Source organism: Fusarium fujikuroi, chromosome FFUJ_chr03 (assembly GCF_900079805.1).
Source record: "Fusarium fujikuroi IMI 58289 draft genome, chromosome FFUJ_chr03".
NCBI lineage: Eukaryota > Fungi > Ascomycota > Sordariomycetes > Hypocreales > Nectriaceae > Fusarium > Fusarium fujikuroi.
Genome location: NC_036624.1, coordinates 206010 through 229754, shown reverse-complemented (window position 1 = coordinate 229754; position 23745 = coordinate 206010). Strand labels below are relative to the sequence as shown.

The 23745-nt window shown below is 49.0% G+C and overlaps 10 protein-coding genes; 6 read left to right on the top strand and 4 right to left on the bottom strand.

The window, feature by feature from the left end:
• Positions 1 to 355: 355 nt before the first annotated feature.
• FFUJ_02175 (uncharacterized protein) lies at positions 356 to 656 on the bottom strand (the record flags this gene model as incomplete). XM_023573875.1 has 2 exons in its annotated part: positions 356 to 392; positions 445 to 656. 2 exons carry the CDS (start codon positions 654 to 656, stop codon positions 356 to 358), a joined length of 249 nt encoding a protein of 82 aa, XP_023427325.1.
• Positions 657 to 2216: 1560 nt separating this feature from the next.
• On the top strand, positions 2217 to 3563 carry FFUJ_02174 (probable lipase precursor; the record flags this gene model as incomplete). Its single annotated transcript, XM_023573874.1, has 1 exon — positions 2217 to 3563. The coding sequence occupies one exon, from the start codon at positions 2217 to 2219 to the stop codon at positions 3561 to 3563; it is 1347 nt and encodes a 448-aa protein (XP_023427324.1).
• Positions 3564 to 4329: 766 nt separating this feature from the next.
• On the top strand, positions 4330 to 6666 carry FFUJ_02173 (uncharacterized protein; the record flags this gene model as incomplete). XM_023573872.1 has 4 exons in its annotated part: positions 4330 to 4364; positions 4420 to 4481; positions 4646 to 4658; positions 4710 to 6666. 4 exons carry the CDS (start codon positions 4330 to 4332, stop codon positions 6664 to 6666), a joined length of 2067 nt encoding a protein of 688 aa, XP_023428761.1.
• An 856-nt stretch (positions 6667 to 7522) lies between these two features.
• On the bottom strand, positions 7523 to 8446 carry FFUJ_02172 (related to dehydrogenase; the record flags this gene model as incomplete). XM_023573871.1 has 3 exons in its annotated part: positions 7523 to 8073; positions 8124 to 8348; positions 8407 to 8446. The coding sequence occupies 3 exons, from the start codon at positions 8444 to 8446 to the stop codon at positions 7523 to 7525; spliced, it is 816 nt and encodes a 271-aa protein (XP_023427323.1).
• A 1459-nt stretch (positions 8447 to 9905) lies between these two features.
• Positions 9906 to 10198, bottom strand: FFUJ_02171 (uncharacterized protein; the record flags this gene model as incomplete). XM_023573870.1 has 2 exons in its annotated part: positions 9906 to 10091; positions 10154 to 10198. 2 exons carry the CDS (start codon positions 10196 to 10198, stop codon positions 9906 to 9908), a joined length of 231 nt encoding a protein of 76 aa, XP_023427322.1.
• Positions 10199 to 10564: 366 nt separating this feature from the next.
• On the top strand, positions 10565 to 12326 carry FFUJ_02170 (related to isotrichodermin C-15 hydroxylase (cytochrome P-450 monooxygenase CYP65A1); the record flags this gene model as incomplete). XM_023573869.1 has 6 exons in its annotated part: positions 10565 to 10648; positions 10708 to 11196; positions 11252 to 11332; positions 11393 to 11863; positions 11926 to 12098; positions 12170 to 12326. 6 exons carry the CDS (start codon positions 10565 to 10567, stop codon positions 12324 to 12326), a joined length of 1455 nt encoding a protein of 484 aa, XP_023427321.1.
• A 501-nt stretch (positions 12327 to 12827) lies between these two features.
• On the bottom strand, positions 12828 to 15231 carry FFUJ_02169 (uncharacterized protein; the record flags this gene model as incomplete). XM_023573868.1 has 4 exons in its annotated part: positions 12828 to 12986; positions 13037 to 13462; positions 13527 to 14820; positions 15101 to 15231. The coding sequence occupies 4 exons, from the start codon at positions 15229 to 15231 to the stop codon at positions 12828 to 12830; spliced, it is 2010 nt and encodes a 669-aa protein (XP_023427320.1).
• Positions 15232 to 16369: 1138 nt separating this feature from the next.
• Positions 16370 to 18413, top strand: FFUJ_02168 (related to steroid monooxygenase; the record flags this gene model as incomplete). XM_023573867.1 has 5 exons in its annotated part: positions 16370 to 16689; positions 16746 to 16751; positions 16833 to 16860; positions 16909 to 17669; positions 17720 to 18413. The coding sequence occupies 5 exons, from the start codon at positions 16370 to 16372 to the stop codon at positions 18411 to 18413; spliced, it is 1809 nt and encodes a 602-aa protein (XP_023428867.1).
• A 923-nt stretch (positions 18414 to 19336) lies between these two features.
• On the top strand, positions 19337 to 20381 carry FFUJ_02167 (related to lipase/esterase; the record flags this gene model as incomplete). XM_023573866.1 has 2 exons in its annotated part: positions 19337 to 19631; positions 19693 to 20381. 2 exons carry the CDS (start codon positions 19337 to 19339, stop codon positions 20379 to 20381), a joined length of 984 nt encoding a protein of 327 aa, XP_023427319.1.
• Positions 20382 to 21604: 1223 nt separating this feature from the next.
• Positions 21605 to 23446, top strand: FFUJ_02166 (related to 4-coumarate-CoA ligase; the record flags this gene model as incomplete). XM_023573865.1 has 5 exons in its annotated part: positions 21605 to 22519; positions 22569 to 22623; positions 22671 to 22854; positions 22908 to 23048; positions 23107 to 23446. The coding sequence occupies 5 exons, from the start codon at positions 21605 to 21607 to the stop codon at positions 23444 to 23446; spliced, it is 1635 nt and encodes a 544-aa protein (XP_023427318.1).
• Positions 23447 to 23745: the final 299 nt, after the last annotated feature.

Sequence of the window (23745 nt, the reverse complement as noted above, 5' to 3'; positions counted from 1 at the left end):
TAAGCATCCAAAGTCAATCACTATCGGCCGTGCAGCTGAAAAGCCCGCTAAGAACAATTTCCCTTGCGTTACACAACGCTCGAAATTGAGGCTTATGCCCCTCCGCCTACTGCCACTATTTTCGGTAATCGACAGAACCAGCCAGCGCTAATCACGGGCGTCGGTAGTGGTCAGGGAATACCGGCCCAACCTTTACATTGCGAAAAAGCAGGAACTTACAGAACTAAAGATAGGTTAATTCCAGATCTCAAGCCATCAGCCGTGGGGCGAAACTCGAACTGACGACAAACTGAAAGTTTTGTGTGCTCAATGATGATGTATGCGGCCGTTAACAAAACGGTGGCATTGCTCCTATTCACTTCACTGCGCCCGCCACGCTGCCTGGAGAATGACTGGGGCGCGTAAGCTGCAGCTCAGATGGAACACCACATACAGGAAATTTACTTGTCATTATTTGTAAACGAGTTATCAACATCGGTTTCAATAGCGCGCGCCTCTTGAGTCCTGAGCTTGAACGTCCCTGCCAACACCAAACAATTCAGTGGGGTCGAGATGGGGTCGAGGCCAACATAATCGGTGGCAATGTCGTCGCCTTGTTCGCCCCAGACCACATCGATCTGCAGCTCAGCGAACTGACGGTCCAGATGAAACTCCATTTGGTGACACGCCCCACTCACTCAATTGGTGCCTGAAAAGGCAAGGGCGACATTCCAATCTGACGGCAGACCTCGTAAGCAGAACCAAGCGCCCAACCCCTCCAAGAGATGCTGCAGCCAGATCGCGACTTACGGCATTGGGTGACAATTCCCCCTCTTGTCGCTTGGTTACAGTCGGTACGGGAGACTTCGAAACATGCAGCATTGTAGCAGGGTATTGATTGATCAACGTTTGGCACCAAGGTCTCTCGCCAGTCTGTTGTTCAGCGTAGGTTGGCCGTGCAGAAGTCTGCTGCTTGTAGTCAGCCATTCGCCACCTGAGCATCGAAACGTCGCGCGTGTGTGCCGGTCATCCTTGTACGGGAATCACCCTCGAGCTGGATAAAATGTCCCTGACATCTAACCGTGTTTAACATTGTCAGTGGTATCGCCGGCGTTCATCGGAGATAACGGAATACTTGACGGCAAAGTACCTTTCATTGAGATCGCGCAGAGTGGCCCATAACACTGTTCGCCGTGGTTACATATGCTTGAATTGTATAGTAAACGGTGAATGTGGAGGATTCGGTCGCTCAGCGTGTCGATAGATCATCAGGTCGCAGTTGTCGCCCATCGGCAGCATGGTGGTTTTTGCTCGTGCTGTACATACCCAGCGGCATCACTTTCACCATCGACAGCCTTGATTTTGCTGAAACAAATTACTTGAGGCAGTTGAACATGCATGACACTTATCGGGGAGCCTTATCGTCTTTTTTATTGGCCATAACTGGCATTAAGCAGGAGAGTACAGGGTAGTGGATGCTCGTGGTGAGGAAATTAGTGCTGCAATCCCGCGGGGCTCGAGATGCAGGCTTCTTAGGGTCCAGGGATTGCGGTATCGATACAGTCTTAGTGGTACGTGTTTCGCAAATAAGAGAGAGATCATCGATGCTTCTATAAGGAAGGGGAAGGTGTATGATGTAAGGGCGCATGGAAGCATCAGAGTACGTTAATTGACTTGGGTAAGGTAGTCAAGGAACTTTCGGCGGATCTGAGTGCGGGGCCTAATGATGGTTGGTGAGAATGCTTATCTTATCACATATCGCACTTTACCAGAAAGGTCTAGGTTAGCTTATGATCATCGATGCTCGGTGCTATGGCCATGGCAGCAGGCGCTAGAACGGGATTTACAAATCGCGTGCAAGTCACGGACTTTGTAGCAGCCCGGCCAGTGATCGCCATGTGCACGTCCCTGAGACGAGAATAGCGCCTCGCTAGCTGTGGTGGAGGGTAACTGTTACGACCAAAGTAATTTCACCTCCTCAGCTGAAGCTAGATCGCTCCGGTCTGAGGGTTTCACATGGGTTTGTCCGAGGGTTCACGTGGTTCAATGGAAGGCTGATCTGGGGTAAAGGACGGTTTGCATGAACTAAATTGAATATTTAACTGTAATTGATATCCTTCTAATTATAATACAGTTATGAGCAAAACGTGCTTATATTAAGATCTTTTTGACGTCTGGACAAACTTATCTGGATGAACTATTGGCTATCGAAATCCTGAACCCTAGTCACGTCAACCATGTTCCCTCGTTTCATCCTGTTGTCAGTGGCGGCACTCTCGACTCTGGGTTTGTCTGTCCCTGTCGAGGAGCGACAGCAGCCTGTACTCCCCACTGAAGATTCCTTCTACAGGGTCCCTGGTAATATCAACGACTACCCGCCAGGCACTATCATCGACTATCGCAAGCCACCGTCTCCAATTGCAGCATTTGGTATATCTCCTACCAATTTGAAAGACACCTGGCAGATCTCCTACAGAACCAATGACAACTTCGGCAAGGCCCTCTCCACCGTCCTTACTGTCTTGGTCCCGTACAAAGCCGACTATACGAAGGTCCTCTCATACCAGGTCGCCGAGGATGCCTCTTATGCCGGCTGTGCTCCGTCTTATGCCTTTCAGTTCGCCTCTGCCACTGGCGGACCTCTCGGAACCATCGTCACCCAAGCAGAGCTTTTGCTGATCGAAGCAGCTCTTGAGCAGGGATGGATCGTCATTTCTCCCGACCATGAAGGTCCTGACGCAGCTTACCTGGCAAACAAACTCGCAGGATATGCCACCCTTGACGGAATCAGAGCTGCCATTAACTCTGCCAACTTCACTGGCATCTCGAAGAACCCTACCGTCGGAATGTGGGGATACTCTGGTGGGAGCATTGCGTCAGCTTCAGCGGCAGAGCTTCAGCAGTTCTACGCTCCAGAGCTTCGCATCGCCGGTGCTGCTCTTGGTGGTACTGTGCCCAACATCACAACTGTCATCAAGAGTATTAACAAGGGACCTTTGGCTGGTATCATCCCTCCCGGCATGGTTGGGCTGGCCAAACAATACCCGCTCCTAAAGTTGGGACTTGATGCGGCGGTTAAGCCAGAGTATAAAGCCAAATTTGATGCTGTTGAAAAGCAATGTTTTGTGGCTGATATTGTTTCGTTCCTCGGACAGGACGTGGTTGGAATGCTGAAAGACCCTGCCATCCTGACACAAGAACCTGCCAAAAGCATTCTAGACGAGAACGCTCTTGGTAAACACAGTCCTAGCATTCCTCTGTTTGTTTACAAGTCGATTCAGGATGAAGTCAGCCCCATCAAGGATACCGACAATCTTGTCAAATTCTACTGCTCTGGCGGTACCAAGGTTCAGTATGACAGAGACTTGCTCTCGGAGCATGGCTCACTCGCTATCATTGGCGCTGGAAAGGCCCTGGCGTGGTTGAAAGATATCATGAATGGCAGGAAAGGGCCAGGCCAGTGCAAGACCAGTAATGTGGTTTCTTCCCTTTTGGATCTGAGGGGGTCAATCACCCTGTCAACTGCTTTGATTGAGGCCCTGGCTGACCTGGTTGGAAAGCCAGTTGGTCCTATCATTGGTTAGGAAGCATACCCATGCGGGGTCTCATTCTAACGTTAGGTGTCTGTCGCATTGATTAGTATAGCGAGCCGCGTCTGACACGTCTCGCAATTGACATTTTCTCCCTTCTCTTCACATAGTATTCTTAATTGGACGTTGTTATATCAGAATATGACGCCCTTGTATACAAGAGCTGAAACCTAGTCACAAAATGGATTAGTGTACTTTAACCGACGCCTAGCGCTTTTGGAAAAAGTAAAAATGGCATTACCTTCTCAGCTATGGACTCCGCGATTACCGTATCTGTCCAGCATGTAGTAACAGAGCAGTATGCAAGGGTAGGCCATCCATGCTTCTCGAGATGATTAGGTCAATATGTCTGGCAATCTCAATGGCTAGGGTGTCTACACACAGCCCTTTGTAGGTTTTTCAGTTGCATAAAGTACAGGGGGAATCTTGTTTGACATATCCCTGTCCTGCGTCGGTCATCCCGACCCTTGGACATGTGTTGTACTGTAACCCCTGACTGATCGACGTCTCTCGTTTTCTCCAGGCTGCCATCCTCCGAAGCTAGTGGCTATAAAGTTCAGTTCGTAGTGCGGGGTACAGTAGTGTAATTGCCCGTCATCACGCTAGAACAAGTTCATCGGGTCTGCTGATGGCCATTGTTTGACATATAATACCGCCTAGTGCATTTAGGCAATGAAGGTCGGCTTCACATGTCCCACTTTTGATTAAAAAACTGGTCTTGTTCGCGTTCGATAGTAATTTGTTTATTTATTTACCAACCATGGCTACATCAATTCAACCACCGCGACAAAGGAGGTATGCGTATACACTCCGGTGCTCGACGTATAATTGTTGGAACTGACAACTGCAGATTCATCAAGATTCGATCATTCCGAGCCTGCGTGGTGAGTTACGTCGTGTCACACTCGTCTTGTACTAAAACTCACATATTCTTTGGACATGTCATTCGCGAAAAACCCGATGCGATGCTCTGAGCAAAGGGATTCCTTGCACCAATTGCGCCGCATTTAATATCAACTGTCAAGTTCCAGGAATAGCGAAAGATCGAGCAAGGATTCTTGCTAACCGTGGGAAAGGGGAGCACGTTACGTATGACTTCCAATGCTCCGCTTCATGATCTGACGTGCTGACCAGGACTAGAGCACAGAGAAATTCCTCAAGCGATTGCCTCAATACACTTACCTCAAGTACTCAGGAATATCTAGAAAGCTCCCAGCAAGATGGAGCTGTGTCACCACCAACCAAATTCAATGTTCTGCCTGTTACATCCGCAGGCCATGTTATCTATATGGGCGAATCTGCGGGTTTTAACCTCCTCCTCAGTGGAAGCCAAGGCCCGGTAGTGCATTTCCCTCTGCCTCGAGATACTCTTGCACTGTCAATACCTGCTGGACTAGACCCCCTCGAAACACGGATCCTTCAGCGCAGAGGGGCCTTTGTACTGCCTCCGAAAACGCTTTGCGACGACTTGATAGAGACTTTCTTTGCTTGGGTTCACCCGATTGTACCCGTTGTCAACCGCACAAAATTCATGTCACAATATCGAGATCCTAAAAGCCCCCCGTCGATGCTTCTCATACAGTCTATCTTGCTGGCTGGCGCCCGAATAAGCACAAACCCACAATTAATGGTTGATGGATCAGCTTCAACAGCTGTTGCGACATTTTATCGACGCGCCAAAGCCCTTTATGACGCCGACTATGAGCGAGACGGAATTACCTTGGTGCAGTCGATGCTTCTAATGGGATGGTACTGGGCTGGCCCTGATGACATATCCAAGAACATGTTCTATTGGAGTCAATCCGCAATCGCTGTTGCTCAGAATCTCGGTCTTCATCGCAGCATGGAAAATTCAACATTGTCAATCAGTGAAAAGAGACTCCGCAAGCGCATTTGGTGGACGCTATTTACTCGAGATCGCACTTTAGCTGTTGGCCTGGGGCAGTCGGTATCCCTCAACCTCGACGATTGCGATGTCGATATGATCGCCGATGATGACTTCATCGAGCATGATGGGAATGATATTCACGAATACCCACCAGACCCAACTCAGGTGGGATTCTTCGTTCAGTACGTGAAGCTGTGTAAGCTGATAGGACTTGTCGCATCCAAATATTCCAACATATCCAGTGGTGGTCAAGACTGGGATGGTATCAACTCTATTGCTACATCCCTATCCAAATGGAACCAGGAGTGCCCTGCTCCCATGCGCTGGGAACGATCAAAGCACCATTTCTGGTCTGGGATACTCTACTTGCACTACTTCAGCGCTTGCTGTCTGCTACATCGGGCAAGTTCACCTCGAAACAGAAAGACTTTGCAGGATACAAAACAATCCTATGGATTACGAGATGGTACAGTTGGCTCAGCCAATATGATTACGTCGATTGTTGAAGCCCTCAGAGACAAGCAACAGCTACGCCGCTGTCCTCCATTCATCGTCCATAGTCTCTTTTCAGCAGTTGTTATACACTTACACGTGTCGAATACGCCGAGTCCTACTACCAGGAGACTTGCCCGTCGACGAGTCAGCACCTGCTTGGAATCCCTGAAAGATTTAGCGCAAGTGTGGGCGGTTGGACGAACAGTAGTTACAATGATTGAAACGATTTCTGGCCTCAGCTGTGATGGGAAGCCGTCCTCTCGCAAGGGCGAAGTCGTTATCGATCTGGGATGTGCCGACACTTCAGATCAGGCTTGCAGCCCCGACAGTCGAAGCATAACTACAGACGTTAGCGATAAGACCCAGGCACTCCACGACCCCCCAGGTTCTTACCAGACACTGCCCTATCGCGAAGCATATACTCCAGTTGTCGTAGATTCCCATACGGAATTCCCCACCGCCTACGACTATCCTTCAAATTTCGACCTCGGTGTTCTTCCAGCGCAAATTGACTCTAGCAGTCTATTACCAGATGCATATATTCACTCGGGACTCCCACCGGGCTCGTTCTATGTTGATGACACAGCCCAAATTTGTAACCCAATAACAGATGCAAGTGTCCCGTCATGGGATCAGTTTCAGATGGGCTGTCAGCAAGACTACAGTATTTCAGTGCCTTGGAGTCTCATCCCAGATCCACCCATATTTCTATAATATTATAAGTAGGTGTACGATCAGAGGGGCATCGTCGTACTCACAACCAATCCATTCCCACCGAGGTCCTCTTTCAAGCTTAACGAGGAGTCACTCTCTTCGCCGCCGTTAGAACAAAACACCCTGATAACTTGCCTTCCTGAGTAGGTGACTTCAGAGCAATCGAAAACCTCTACATGATAGTTATCGCGCTTGGGGCATTGAAGCAAAGGGATTTTCCCGGCCGCCCAGGTTACAACCCTATCTGCCATCACCGTGCTCACTCCTCGCAAACTACACGTCGGGACTGGAATATCGGTAGGCCGCAGCACTTAGTTCGGCACAGCAATAGACCTACTTGTAGCAGTTGTTCTGGTCACGTCAGCCCGTTCCTACCTGGTGACAACTTTTGGACTGGGGCCTTGCTGGTAGGGAATGCTCCGCTGCAGGTCTGCTTTGCAGCCTCGTGCAGTTGAGATTTATGGCTGAGAGCTTATTCCAGCAGACAGAACTTAGCAACCTCGTGAGTGTCAGAGGGGCAATCTTCCTTGCAGTCTCCCAGTTTACATCCACCAAGGCAGTCCTTGTACGGGCCAGGGATACTTCTCCGTCATTGTCTTGTACCAAGTCACCTATTCGGAGAGCGAATGATCATCGACCGAGAATCGATTGTTGGGATAGACAAGTCTGGAGGGGGGTTGCTCGAAATTAGCCCTTGGCCCGTCAACGCAACTGGGCTTATATACTCCTGAAGAAACAGCTAAATTATTAAACAGCAGTAATTAACTTACTTTTTTAATTAATTAATTCACGTATTAACCATACTAGACCTGTATAAATTCATTGATAAATTTATTTATGTTCTAATACTATGCTATTAAAACTGTACAGACCTACCGCCATCTGAGACCAACCCGATACCGTTCACATAGCTCGACATGGTGCTACTGAGGAAGACAACAGCGTCCGCAATTTCGTCGGGGTAGCAAAGTCTTCCGAGTGGGTTCGCAAAGGCAGGGTCCTGCTCGTTGCCACCTTTGAGTGCCTTGAGGTCTCCAATGAAGGGTGTATCGACAATGCCGGGGCAGACGGCGTTGATGCGCAGCCCCTCGGGACCGTGCTCCGCCGCCGCACTCCTAGTCATACCCATGACGGCGTGCTTAGACGCCACGTATGGCATAACATTAAGCATGGCCTGGAGACCGCAGACGCTAGCGAAATTGACAATGCTTCCTACCTGGGCCCTGCGCTCGTCCTGCCAGTACGCACTGGTCAGCTTGCGCGGTTGCTTCAACATGGCGCGCGCCTCAGCCTGCATACAAAGTGCCACCGCTCTAGTGTTGATGTTCATCACGCGGTCGAACTCGCTGCTCGGGACATGGGCTGACTTTTCGCGAGACTTGACGATAACTCCCGCAGCATTCGCGGCTGTAATGGTGTTAGTCACTTAAATGGCGACAAATGCTTGCAAGACTCACCACAATCAAGCGTCCCAAAGGTCTGCACTGCTTGGTCAACCATTGCGTTGACCGACTTCTCATCCGTCACGTCGACAACTATGGGCAAAACCTTGACATCAGGATATTGGGCCTGAATCAAGCGTGCCGTCTCGGAGAGGGCATCTTTGTTGAGATCTGCTAAAGTGATGCCTTGGATGCCCGCTCTTACGTAGGCAAGCGATAGCTGTCGACCAATTCCTGAACCTGAATCGGTACGCGTTAGTCTTACCGCAGCGCAGGCACAGGATCTCTATACCCTTACCTGCTCCAGTAACAAGCGCATTTCCGTTTAAGATATTCATTCTTGCGTTCAACAGCTGAGTTTGTTTGTATGGACGTGTGTATAGTTCCTCTCGCCTTGCTCCTCATAGCTAGCATCTATGGCGGCGGTACAATACTTATACCGTTACCAGACTAGGTCTTCCGTGGTTCCGGGCCTTCTTCCGAGCCACGACAGGACGTCCGCGGGTGTATTCCGTGATTCACGAAGCTAGTTGCATAGAACTTGAACTGAGAACCAGTTCGTCAGGCGATACGTGAGGCCCGCTACGGCGGCACCCGCGGGATGGAAAATTATCTTCACGTCCAACAATTGAACACGGATCGATAGTCATATCAATCACAGCACCCGTTTGTGCAGGCTCGGCATGGGTTAGATCAGATTGTGCGGGGGCGGTTACCCTAGACTAAGCTCTGGTAGCTAATAAAGACTTCATTCACACGGAATAGATTCAGAACGCCTTTCCAAGCACCACCAGTATCCTAAGTATCGAACTTTATCAAAAGATAACAGACCATGTCGCGTTGAGTCCATTAACGTGTTTAGTGAAAAGCAGCATCACAGTCCAGTGACAAAAGAGATTCCTCAGCCGCCTTGGTTTCATTATCTAGGCTATTGCTAACAACACGGGGTGAGGCTCAGGCAAGAAGAGTTAAACACCTATCAAAATGTCTTAAAGGCAGAAATAGTAAAGACTTAAGTGCATTTCCTTTGTCTCTATCTCAAATTCCCATCCTGGCCATCTGGTTGACATCAATTTGTGCTGGTTTTCTGCATCGGCCGAGCCTCCCTATCGAGATCTAGGTACTATCTGCATGAGCCAAGTCACTCGGGTTAGTAGATACAACTTGCACGGTTGATAAATATAACCATGTAATGATAGAGGGATGCCTGGGTTGATGTTTTACTTATGTTAAATCTATATGGACAGGAGATTCTCTTTTTTTTCGTAGATTTAGCGGCTAGCCAGGCAAAGGCTATATTATTAGAGTCGTATAGACTTTACCACTTAAAGTCCTTATATTAAGGCATAAATAACAGCTTAAGAAATAAACCTAGCTTCTAGGGTGTATATAGTTAAAGTTGCCGTTTATAGTTCTATTTTTATATATATCTGTATAATAACTTATTTAGCCTGCTGCTCTTACTAGGTAAGTAAATGCTTTTAGCAAATACTAGCAATATATACGTTAAGGATAAGAGAGCTATAGCTCTTTATCTCAAATTTATAGATAAGCTTATAGATAATTTAGTTACTATCTTAATAGGAGTTATAATGCTATTATAACTAAAAGGAAAATATAGGCCTATTATAGTAAGATAATTTAGAATTTATAGCAGTAACTAAAAAGTAGGCATGAGTATTATCTAGCTAACGCTGCCATAACTCAATGCCGTTCTGACCAATTATTGTAAATTGGGGAGTATAGAATAGGGGATGCTCACATTCTGCAGTTTGCCGATGTGGACAGCCTGACAGCTTAGGCCAGTCCACTGAACCCTGCCCCTACCGCGATGATCTTCAGCGGGCGTGGTGTAACTGTCGGTACTCTCGATAGAGAGTAAGTAAGCTCGTCGTCCTTGTACGCTTCGGTCGCCTCATCCGGCTTTGCCGGGCCGGGGGCGAGCGTTTTGTAGTACTGCATCGCACAGTCCTTTGCTGACGTCTTGCGTCTGCGTTGTTACGCTTGTTTGTTCGTCACGTATGTATCGTTCTTTGATCATATACGTCGATCAATATGGCGCAAAAGTCCTCTTGTGGTTTCCGGTTCATGTTTGTGCATATATTTATTCCGGTGAGCTGTGCCGTATGAAAGGACTGAAACCCGCGGAAATGCAAAACCAATAGGAGAGAAGCGGAATCGCACCAGATACGAAAAGAACTAGCACAGTGGACATGCAAATCTCTCTTGGTGACGTCCGATCGCCGACTTTTGAACTCGACGCAAGTTTCATATCACGCAACGGAATGATTCCGAATCCTCGGAAAGTCAGCAGAGCCTCTGCTTGTCAATTGGAATAAGAAGACTGCTCTTTACATGTTCTGGAAAGGCCTGCATACCTTGTCATAAAACGACATAAAACTCGCTTATGTCCCAGAGCCTATAAAGAACTACGCGAGTGTGTCATCCAAGCCATCATGGCTTTATTATCCAATCTCCAACTCGACTCTCATCTTCGCTACCATGGCGTGCTTGAGACGGGCCTCATCGTTATCTTGATTGTAAGAAACCTTGGAGGAATACTGCTAGTCCTGATGTCCAAGACTGATGCAAAACACAGCTCACGGTCACCCTCGTCTTGAAGGCACTGTACAATATCTACTTGCACCCGCTGTCCAAATATCCAGGCCCACGTTTAGCAGCTGCGACTCGCCTTTGGTACTGTTATCACTGCATCCAAGGGAACCTGGTACATGCACTCCACGAGGCGCACCAAAAGTACGGAGATGTCGTTCGCACAGCGCCTAATGAGCTATCATACACGGACCCCAAAGCATGGAACGACATTTATGGCCACCGAGGGGGCAAAGGCGAGATGGTGAAGGACCCAACATTCTATTCCAATATCAGCTCAGGCCCTGGAAGCATCATCAATGCCGAGCAATTCCGCCATAGAATTCTGCGGAAACAAGCTTCGCACGGCTTCAGCGAACGAGCGTTGAGGAGCCAAGAGGACGTCATCAAGAAGTACGCGGATCTGATGCTTGAGCGCCTGGAAGAATGTGCTGCATCCGAAAATCCCACGGTGGATATCGTCGATTGGTACAATGTAAGTGAATGCATGAAACACGCCGCCGAGGAACCTTTTCTGAGTCAACCAACAGTTCTTTACCTTTGATGTCATGGGTGACTTGGTCTTTGGCCAATCCTTTGACTGCCTCACTAATTGGGGTTACCATCCGTGGGTGCAGTTGATATTTGACTCGGTCAAAGCGGGAGCCTTCGTCAGGTGCACCAAGTACTAGCCCTTTCTCGCGCCGCTGTCAAAATGGCTCGTTCCACCCGATATTCGCAGGCGACGTGCTGATCAGCGCAAGCTGGCCGTTGAGAAAGCTGAATACCGGAAATCAATCGATGATGGAAGGCAAGACTTGATCTCAGGATATCTGCTGCCGGACAGTGGCATCACTGCACTCGAATATCAGAGCACTGTCGAGACCTTGATCATTGCTGGCAGCGAGACCACCGCAACGCTAATGTCGGGTGTGACTTACTACTTACTTAGGGATCCCGAACGCATGGCCAAGGTGAAATCTGAGATCCGTGGTGCCTTTTCGACCGCCGAGCAGATCAACTTGGTCAACGTCAACAGGTTGCCATATTTGCTTGCCTGTCTGGATGAGGCTCTTCGCGTGCACCCCCCAGTTCCCGACACCTTTCCGCGCAACACCGGACCAGACAAACAGATCATTTGTGGCAAGGTTGTTCCTCCTCATGTGAGTATCTACCTCGGATTCAAACCTAAGGCAGGCACATTTTAACTAGCATGGGCCTCCAGACTACTGTTGGAGTTCATCAATGGTCGACGTACCATTCGTCGCGAAATTTCAGGAACCCCGACGATTTCATACCCGAGCGCTGGTTACAAGGCAACAACACCAAGTACGAGGGCGACAGAAAAGACGCCCTGCAACCTTTCCATGTTGGCCCCAGAAACTGTCTTGGCAGGAAGTACGTCCGTTCCTCAGTTCCCCCAGCTCACGCTTCTTGCTCCTTGACGAGTTTGCTGACATGCACCGCAGTCTCGCCTATTTCGAGATGCGGCTCCTGATGGCACGATTGTTATGGCGCTTTGACCTCGAGTTGGACCCTAGATCCGCGGACTGGAACCGGCAGGAAGCATATTTGTTATGGGAGAAGCCACCCATGTTTGTCAAGCTGGTTCCTCGGCATGTGTAGTGGAGTGATATGAGAGCCGATATTGTCACATCATTCGTTGCCGGAGAGATAGAGAAGTCGCTGTCGTTGACGGTAATTCCACTCTTTCTGTTGACCAAGCTGGACCGGGGGTTCGCTTCTTTACCTATTTCTACACCAAATTATCGATTGCCTTCTATTTCAGGGGAATTGGTATGTGCATGATATACATTTTTCCGGGTACATATCTTGATGTTGAGTCTTGAATACTTGGGCATTTTGAGGCTGCTGAAGTTCTAGGAGATTACAGTTGTTTACCATGCAAACAGCACCGCCTGATACATATCTTCTACAACACTGCTGCTATATTTCGATGCGGGCTCTGTACGTTAAGCTTCTTGACTTGTGATTGGCTCCGTGCGTGCGTGGCTGGTCGACTCTGTGACTGGTGAAGCTTATGAGATGGTATTAATTGTCAATTCTGGTAGCTATCCGTAAGGGCAGGTGAAGAAATAACAAAACTGTGGGCTGCACATTATGTCTTCAAAGGAGGACATCAGGCTGGAGATCGAACTCACTGCCGGAAATCCAACCCATCGACATATCCATCAACTCGCCAAGATCGATATCAAAGCTGTCCTGTCCATCTTGTACTTCGATCCTCCTCATGAATTCGTGTATTTGCGGAGGAACATCAAGATTCTTTTGACTTGTCAGTTATGGAATGGAAAAGAGACGAACGGCCATCTTACATTGTGGTCCTGTAATACACCCTGTAATGCACTGGTGTCCTTGCCGCCACTGCTGCCTTTTATATCGCCGGTACCCCATTTCTTGATGACGCCATTCAAGGCCTTCAAGGCCTTTTTTGCCACGTTGTTGTAGGCGGATAACTTGACCAAGATACCACGAGCCTGGTTGAAAGCGGATACACAGGCGCTACGCTCGTTGCTGTCGACAGAGCAGTGGATTACTGGGGCCAAGTGATAGATGCATTCCACTATCGAGCTTGTTGTGAAGTAGCCGCTCGCTCGGGCCTCTGGGTACTGCGAGAGATAAACATGATGGGATCTGATGATTTCGCGCGAAAGCCGGGCACAGAAATGAGCCGTCTCTGGGTTGAAGGCCGACTGGCGTACAGGGTTCTGTTTGATGAGCATGCGGATGAGTTCCAATCTCTGCGAGCCAAGTCACTAAGATACACATGCTGGTACGTTTCCATCGTAGAACAAACAAACTTACAGTAAAAATCTGAAGGCGCCGACGAATGTGGGACTCATCCTCGTCACATGCTGTGTAGTTCGCAACCTCGTTAGAGTCCCAGGTTAATGTTTTGGGCAGTCCTCGACGAGTGTTGAGGATTCGAGCGTCCATGAGCTCCACTTCCATCCAATCTCCCTTGTTCGTCGCGCCAACAGCGAAGAACGTGTCCCACACGAGGCTCCAAAGCCTGGCCAAGTTGATCAGAGCCTGCAGATAGCTCCTTGTGATATCTGTTTGTGGTATCAGGTTATTCTCTGCGTGTAAGGTGAAGTCGTCAACGTCGAATTCGGTGTCGCGGATATGATAAGCGATCCCGCTTCGGCGGGAAATTTGCCTGTCTAAAAAATACATCGTCCACCACAGTTGCTGTCTCTGCAAGGTTTCTTGGGCATTCTCAATCGGCCAGGCCTTTTTGTCGTTCAGGCGAATTGATATAGCCTGCTGCCAAGCGACTGAAATGGCCTGCGAGGCAGCTCTGAGTACCTCGCAGTGCATGAGATATGCAGCCACAAGACATTGCGCTCTGACAACGTCTAGGTTGAGTGCCTTGGAGTGGGAGAAACGTTGGATGGCACGGCAGCTTTGGAGATATCTTTCCCAGCCAGGTTTCGTGTCGCCATCGCATGCTCCTTCGCCTGGGTCCACGCAGTCGGCGAGCGCCAGCATGATGTATGTAAGAGCGATGACGGAAAGATCTTCCTTGGTCACAGCCAAGGTGCGATTACAGGGCCTGTAGCCGAGCCGGCCAACAACGCCGTAGATACGCAACTCAGTATCCTCGCGATCCAAGAAAGGAAAGTAGCTATTCATCTCCCGGAAATAGACGTCGAGGAGATGCTGTAGAGAAGAAGTGTCGGGAAGCTCGACCAAGACTTGAAACGTTGCTGTTTGCCTGCCACTGCCGGGCTTTGGTGAAGGCGGCCTGGACAGGAATGCGCTCATGGCGGCGACCTGAGATGAGAGCGTGAGATCATCATGCGCGATTGTTGGTAACGCAAACTGGTCTGCGTCGTCATCATCTTCACCGGGCACAGTCACACTGCGCTCTACGGGCGTCGAGAAAGTGGCGCTTGGCGATGAATCCCCAGTTCCTTTGGCCGACTTCACCAAACGAGTGAGCATGCCCTCAATGGTGCTGACCCGATCGCAGAGCTCATCAACGCGAGGGTCGGATAAGGCGCTGGGCACCGGAGCTTGAGCGACTGCAGACCTCGTGTCCGGATCCCGCGGAACGATGGGATTGCGTCTGTTGGTGTTGGCGCCAGAGGTAGTACTGTAGCGGCTCAACATCAGTCCACGGGCAAAGGGAGCGCAACAGAGGGATGGGAAAGGGAGGATTGATGTTACCGTCTGGGCTGCTCTGCTGCATCTCGCTCGGCCGCAGGTGCAAGCGGCGAATAACGACATCGAACCTCCCTGGTCCGACACTGCTGGCAAGTGTCTTCTCCACTGCACTTTACCTTGCGCCGCTTACAATCGTGACTAGAATACTGTCGGTCAGAAACGTGTGCATTCGGCCATTCTGTGCTGCGGAGTCCAGTCTTTGCACTTACCATGCTCTAGCCGCATACTTCTTCCGCTTCCTGCCCTGGCTCGGTCCACCTTCAGCGTTCCCAATTGTGCCTCCTGGACTGTTGCCCGTGTCAAGCCCGTTTAGATCCAAGGTCGTGGGCGAGTTCACCATGGCGGGAGAGCGACTGCGTGGGCTTCACGACACGAGTGCAGATGTTTGGAATTAGGGCGATGTACGGAAGGCGAGGGAGCCGGCTTAGTGTCCTGAAATTCAAGCGGGGTAATAGGCCTATACTTAGGCCCGGGGAAGATCTGACCTAACTGGAAACTGCCTGCCCCATGATTACTAGGACACTACACAAGATAAGCCGGGGCCCCGCCTTTTGACGTATGTTGTGGGGAAGCCCAGGATCCCTGGATTCAAGACATGGCTCAAAAAGCCTGCAGACATGAGGACAAACAAATCTTGACACAACTCTATGTGCTAATAACTATAAGTACTGTTTGTTTTTCTATCTGTGCTTCAAACAGGCCACGCTTCAATTGCTGCCTGGCTAGGACTGAACCACCAACTTTTACTCGTCTAAGAGTGCAGGAGAACGAATCCTCCTCCATGACATCCTCGGGAGAGCAGGATGACCTCACAGCACCATGGTACCTCAAGTTCAAGCAAGAAGAAGGTGTGAAGATGGCGGGACAATTAGCGCAGGCGTATGAACTATGGCATACCTGATGTGAATTGTACAACTTGGGCGAGATATGATTCCAGATTGGTACGGTACAGTCGGCATTTCTGCCTGGAAAATCTCACACTTCATTTTTGACGGACAAATAGTTACCGGCGAGGCCGGTACCAGTTTCTCTCATTTGAATGGGCTATTTTCGATAGCTAGAGGTATTGAGTGGCTCGAACATTTTCATATCTACCTGACCTTTTATCCAAAGCGGCCCCATCTCACAATAGCTTGAGAATGCATGCATGGAGCGAATAGTTCCATATGCAGTGTTACTGCTTCACCAATTCGAATCTGCATCTCTCTCACGGAAGAAATCGAGAGGGGCAATGAAGAGGCGTGTTCCGAACTGAGGACGGAACGAAAGCCATCGTTCCGTTGTTTTTCCCGTGGCTTGGTTCCGGACCGAGCTCGAACTTTTACCTGTCCGGCGTGAACCAATTGGAACAGGCCTAGTTTTGACAGTAAGAACAACACTCCTATAATTATAAAAGATCTGGGCTTGAATAAAAGATGCAAGTTCGTTAAATCTATTATTATTATTATCATCACCTCACACAATTAGTCGGCATCATCATGGCAAATAGCTCTACAAACAGCACGCCTGGCTCCTCGGCTAGAGAAGACGCAATCAGGTTCTACCAGATTGCGGCGCAGAGGCAGCCGACTCCTGCTGAAACTGCCGCATACAAATCTATTGACCCTCTGGCTTTCGAGATGTCACGGGTCCCTATGCGGACTCCAAGACCACTCAAGATTGTTTGTTGTGGCGCCGGCATCAGCGGACTGAACCTTGCACATGAGGTCGAAACAGGCGGCTTTGCCAACTGCGAATTGAAAATCTTTGAGAAGAACTCCGATCTTGGAGGAACTTGGTTTGAAAATCGATACCCTGGGTGAGTTTCCCTCAGTAATGAATATAAACTTGTGCCATGGCTAATATAACGTTTAGCTGCGCGTAAGTATATCATCAGGTCTTTCTGCATGCAATAGCAGAGCCAGTTACTTAAAAAAAATAAAAGCTTACTGTAATCTGTAGCTGTGATATCCCTATCCATAACTACCAGGTAATGCTGTCAGTAGAATGTTACAAGAATAGTGCTGACTGGTTCTAGTTCACTTGGGCCCCATATCCCCATTTTCCAAGCTTCTACACCGGTGCACAGGACATTTACAAGTATCTAAAGGAAGTTGCCGAGCAGCACAATCTTAGAAAGTACATCAGGCTGAGCCACAAGATTATCGGTGCAAAGTGGATCGAGGAGAGGCAGAAATGGCAAGTCCAGATTGTTCAGACGGATGGCCGAGAGCTCGTCGTCTCTGACGGAGAGACAAAAGACGGTGAGCAGGGTGAACCCTTCATCGAAGAGTGCGATGTCTTCATCAACGCCAGCGGCGCCTATAACAATTGGCGCTGGCCGACAATTCCGAATCGTGAGGCGTACAGAGGGAATATGATGCACTCAGCCTCATGGCCGGATGTCGATTATGTTACAGGTCGGACAGTCACGCTCATTGGAAATGGAAGCTCCGGCATTCAGATTCTTCCAGCCATCCTCGATCAAGCGGATAAGATATATGTTATGCTACGCAGCAAAACCTGGGTTACGCCGGCCCTCGCGAACCGCTTTGCTGGCGAGAACGGTGCGAACAAGATCTATACGGATGATGAAAAGGACAACTGGTCCAAGGATCCCGAAGGTTACTATGCGTATCGAAAGGAGATCGAAAATGAGTTGAACGCGCGATTCCGACTATACCTCAAGGATTCCCAGGCCCAGCAGATGGGTAAAGAAGCCACCAAAAAACAGATGACAGCCAGGTTGTCTGCGAAGCCAGAACTTGTCAATGACTTGATTCCGGACTTTCCAGTCGGGTACGTTTAGAGCATGATAATGTCGGCGTGGCCAAGCTAATCCAGCGCAGGTGCCGAAGACCAACGCCAGGCAGCGGCTTTCTAGAAGCACTATGTTCTCCCAAAGTCGAGATCATCTGGGGCGAGATCGACACGTTCAACGAAACGGGGTTGAAGACAGCGTCTGGAAAGCAGGTCGATTCCGACACCATCATCTGTGCAACCGGCTTCAACATGGGCTTCATACCCAGGTTTTCGATCGTTGGCTTAAACGGTTGTGATCTTCGGGAGGTGTGGACACAGGAACTTCCCACTGCCTACCTTAGCGTCACAGTGGACAAGATGCCCAACTACTTCGTGATGATGGGGCCCCAGAGCCCACTTGGTCATGGATCGATTACAGGTTCTATTGAAAGGCTGACAAAGTATATTCGCAAGCTCGTGTCCAAGCTGCAAACGGAAGCATATGCGTCGTTGGTACCAACAGAGGCGGCGACCAAGGCATGGTTGGCACACGCGCTGAAGTGGATGGAGAAGACCGTCTGGGTAGAGAACTGTGCCAGTTCTTTCAAAAACGGCAGCTCTGGTAGGACAGTCGTGTCGCTTCACCCAGGGTCTCGCTTGCATTTCTTCGACCTACTTGAGCAGCCACGATACGAAGACTTTGAATGGACGTCATTGTCTAACGATCCATTGAGCATGTTCGCCTGGCTGGCGGATGGCTTCACCGCAGATGAGTCCAGCGCGGCGGCCGACCTTTCGTGAGTATTTCTTCCCTGCCGTCGGACATTTACAAGCCTAACGTGACAAATCACCAGATATTATCTTGTGGACGCTCCACACCTGAAGCAGCGAAGCCGATGTGCGGAGGAACCAGCAAGGGCTACCGCAACGGGAAATTAGGAAAAACATACAGATGTCCATGTCGTATCCTACGGCACACATGTAGCGAGCAAAACACGTCAGATGTCGAGGACTTGTTGAAATGTGCAACCGTAGGACAAATGAACCAACTATATCGGTCTCTGATTTCAGCAGCTTATACAATCTCGTATCCCATTTGCATAAAACGCGAATACCTGCGTAGAGTTATAGAGCAATTATATATTTGTTCGTTTGTTTGATCTTTGAATTGACCTTGCAAGAGGCTATCAAGCTTGTATCGTTTACCATCCGTAACTTGAACAATATAACCACCATAACTGGTCGTAAGATGTTACCCAGTGGTTCTATATTAAGTACAGTTGCCTCAGCGGCGCACTTGTTGCCTCGACCAAACCGTATGAATACCATCTAAAGAGCTCTCAACAGTTGTTTTATAAGCTTCCTCTTACGGCCCACGCGAAAGATCGTCAGTCAGCCTTCGCAATGTACCTCGCTTCAATATCTGACCTGATATTCCCTCTTCTGTCTCCAGTCACTAACAGCATGACAGCGCCTGTCCGAGAGATGTAGAGAAGGTACTAACCTGCGGCGTTGAAATCGGAATACAGAGATTGAGATCCGTTTCCGTACCAGTTCCGAGCGACAAAAAAGGTATTCCGAAGGCGTATATACCGTCGGGGACACAATTAGTTGAGTGGAGGGCCAGAATTTATTAACCACCTTCAACGCCTTATGCTTCTCAATAAGATGCAAACATCATTTTCCTGCTCTACTACATTTTGCCCTCTTTGTCGAACATTAAAATGTCAGTCAACGTCCGTCCCGTTCAGGTCTCGTCGAGTAGCCAGCAGGGACGCCTCGAGCTGGCCGACCGCCTCGAAAAGCTTCTTGCAAATGACAAGCCTTGGCATGAGTTTCCAACGCCGCAAGACTACCGAGATGCGCGCCGGGATGGTACCAACGGATTCAAGAAGCCCGTGTGCAACGACAAGGCGCGCCTGATCGATTTTACCGGCCGTGAAGGGAACTCGATTGAGCTGCGGGTCATTGAACCCACGACAGGGCCTTCTAAAGGAGTTTGGCTACACTTCCATGCAGGTACGAGCCCTAGTGTCTTGATACACAAACGAGAAGCTCACCAAGTGATTCAACTAAACAGGGGGCTTTGTCATTGGCAGCAATGCCTCGTACGATCCATATCTCACCCGACTTTCTAACGAGCTAGGCCTTACTATGGCCTCGGTAGAGTATCGCCTGGCGCCAGAGAATCCGTATCCAGCCGGCTATAACGACGCCGTCGACGCAGCCCTATTCGCCCTGTCTGAAGACGGAGCGAACAAGCTAGGAGCGCAGTTGCGTGTGCTCGGCGGTGAATCCGCCGGCGCCTGGTATGCCGTCTCTGTGGCATTAGCTCTCCGCGATAAGCATGGTGTTGATGTACAGTCGCAGCTCTCTGCTATCTGTGCAGGCTACGGTATTTTTGATCTTACCTATACCCCTTCATGTCTTAATCACAAACGCAACATTGTCTTGAGCAGCGATGGAATGCAGCGGTTCGGAGAGGCGGCTTTTGCACATGTTCCCCTACGGGATCGCAAGACGCGCTATATCTCGCCTCTGTATGCTGATCTGGGTAACCTGCCTCCAGCGCAGTTTCTAGTTGGGACAATCGAGCCGTTGCTCGACGACAGCATTTTCATGGCTGCCAAGTGGGCCAACTCCGGTAATGAAGTGGACTTACACATCGTGGATGGAGGGTGTCACGCTTTTACGTTGATCCCTATGGGCGATGCTACTGAGGAAGGTCTGCAAAGCGTGATCAGCTTCGTAAAGAAGCATCTTAAGTAGCCAACTCAGTAGATACATAGCCCCTATGTCCAATATTCAATCCTCCTACCGCCCAATACCATCAGTGACTTTATTTCATCATATCCAGCTTATACTTTGCCACTGTGAAGGTGGGCCGGATCCTGCGAAGCTCTCTGGATCCTGCGCCACGTTGCGGTATCCAGTAGAAACTCAGACAAGATTTGCAACGATGTTGCGATACGCAGTCAAAGGGTATTTTGTTGGCTTAGTATCAGTACCGAATGTCAACTCATGTACGTTCTAGTTGTCAGCAATAGGTAGTCGCCATCTGCCACTGGATAGCGGATGAACGCAGTTCTTCTTCCACTCTCACCGCCTGTGAATTCAGAGGCTGGAACCAAGGCTTGGTTAAACGTGGCAAGGCACCCGCTCTGCTCAGCAGCAGAGTCATAACTGGGTTCTCTCTCACCTCATTTACGCTCAATCCAACCAGCATAGGTGGAGCTCACACAGTCATCCCTAAAATCGTTTCTAGATCATCCTCAGTTGCTGCAGTCACTTGTGGTTCCCCTGCAACTGGAACAACTATAACATTCTCCAGTATTTCATAACATCGACATCGATTTGAGTGGACTCGATCGGTTCTCAGCTCAATATTTCTCATGACTGTAATTACCAGCGCGCTATACGAGACTACAGTTTCACCCGAGACAGCCATCTCACCCATAATACTGACACTGTCTCCAAGCAGCTCAGACACGCCTTTTGCTATAATTTCTCACATATTATGTACTACAGCCACAGAGGCTGCTGCCTCTCGTATGGCGCAAACAAACACGTCAGGAGCAGCGTGGACAACTAGTTCTGATCTTTAGACGTCAACTATTTTCATGCTACACAACCTGAATTAGAGGGACAGACACATTGAATTAAAGCTCCTACTAGGGACTACCTGGAATACAATTTTAGTACCTATGATGGTGCTCACCTCAACGCTCAAACCTGTCACTCATCGCCGATTTCCTCTGGTTTATTCCGTCGGAATATTTGCCATTCCGCGGAATACTGGGTCCGCGACTTAACTAGATATTTCCGCGGGACTATTCAATGGATTCCAGATTGTAAGCAAATGAAAAACGTCGAATGTTTTTCGTAATCTGGTTATATGTGACGAGCAATTGCTACATGAAACGGTCTTGGTACCTCCGTGACTTAAACAGCCCCTGAAAACCGTCGTCTTTTTTTCAAATCCATTTATCGTCATGTCTCGCACTTATCATCCCAGAACTCAAGTGCACATTCCTACCGATGTTTCAGTTTCTGAGGCATTTCTTCTCCAGCCCGCAGTGCCTATTTCCAAAGACAAAATAATATTCGAAGAAGCAATTACAGGGAAAACCATCACCTATCATGAGTTCAAAAGTCGTGTTGTCCGGACGGCTTGTTGGCTCAAGAATGATCTTTCAGTTCAGCCTGGACAAGTAGTCACTATAACATCACCTAGTTGTATTGACTATATAATAGCCGCCCACGCGATCTGGTGGCTCGGTGGTGTGGTGTCACTGATCAACGATGCCTTGTCACCAAAGGACATGACATACGCACTGGACTTGGTTCGGCCAAAGGTCATTCTTGCAGGGCCTTCCATCATCCAGAAAGTGTCGAGCAGTGCACAAACATCGTCACTATCTGCTTCAACCTTCCGCATTGTTCCTATAGATTATACACCCAACAATCCTGATAGATACTTTAACCCCTACTCTCTGAAGGAAAATGACAATAGGGATGTCCTTGGGGCAATCGTACTGTCCAGTGGCACCACGGGCCATTCCAAAGCTGTCATGATATCCCATCATAACCTTATCGCTGTGAATTACCAGTTAAGGGCAGACAACCCACAAAACTGGCGCCACGACATGCGCGAGGTATTCTTCCCTCCCCTCTCTCACATTTACGCAACATACGCCGTCATCAACGGCGCTCCATGGTTAGGCTACTATGTTTGCCTACTGCCACGGTTTGATCTCGAAGTCTATATGCGACTGATGTCAACACGCAAGGCAACATTGGCACGGTTGGTACCCCCCGTGGCAAAACTTCTTGCGGAATCTCCTCAAGTAAGGCAATACGACTTTTCGTCTCTTGAGTACTTCTCATGCTCGGCTGCCCCTCTGAGTGTAGGTGAATCAGTTCTCATTAAGAGATTGGTTGCTGACTCCAATCCAGGATAAAGTCGCATCGAAATTGAGAAGCGTGTTCCCCCACGTAGTCCTCTGTCAAAGTAAGCCTCCACTGTCAACTAACTTTCGTTCTACTCACAGTGGTCAGCTTACGGATGCACTGAGGCTTCTGGTGCGTGTGTTCAGAGTGGTGTTCGGGACAAGGATATGTCACCCAATGCCTCAGGAAAAGCAGTAGCAAATCTCGAAATGAGATTTCTGGATGATAGCGGAAACGATGTAGGGTCCGAAGAACCAGGTGAAATCACGTTGCGAGGCCCCAACATCATGATGTAAGTACCTTATCCCTTTCTTACTTAAAGGGTAGTTGCTGATAATACTCTAGGGGGTATCTCCGTGACCCGGAGGCTACGGCAAAAGATATGCTGGAAGGTGGCTGGTATAAAACAGGAGACCTGGGATATATTGATTGCAGTGGCTATCTAGTCGTTAAAGGCCGCCTGAAAGACACAATCAAGTACAATGGGTGAGCATGACCATATAACCTTTTTCTCCGGACATTTATACTTACAACGAATGAATAGATTCCAGGTGTCACCAGTAGAACTTGAAGAGATACTGGTCCACCACCCGGCTGTCGAAGAGGTAGCAGTGTGTGGTATTTGGAGCGAGGAGGCCTCATCGGACCTGGTGCGTGCTTATGTAATGCCTAAAAAGGGGGTCGAGGCAGGCCCGTCTGCAGCCAAGTCAATTGCCCAGTTTCTGAATAGCCAGGTGTCTGGTTACAAACAGCTCCGAGGCGGTGTCGTTTTTGTGGATGAGCTGCCCAAGAGTCCAACCGGCAAGGTTCTCAAAAGAATGCTCAAGGATGTGCAGTTGGATTCGGTAACGGCAAAGCAGAGCGTACCTGCCTCTAAATTGTAATAGTTAGTATCAGAGGTTCTCAACATTACGACGGTATGTATTTATTAGGTTCTACCTCTAACAGTTGATTAACCACCTCTTTAAACTCTTACTTCATGTTCTGAGCCAGAAGTGTCTGGCTGCCGGAATAGTTTAATTGGAATACGGAGCCTGAAAATATATAATGTAAAGTATGTGTTTTACGCCATCTCTTGGCCAGATTTAACTCTAAAGACCACTTCTCAAACACACTTCAGGAAGCATACCAGCCGCTCACACATTTGCCCAAGATAATATGGGCAATAAGACAAGTATAGAAA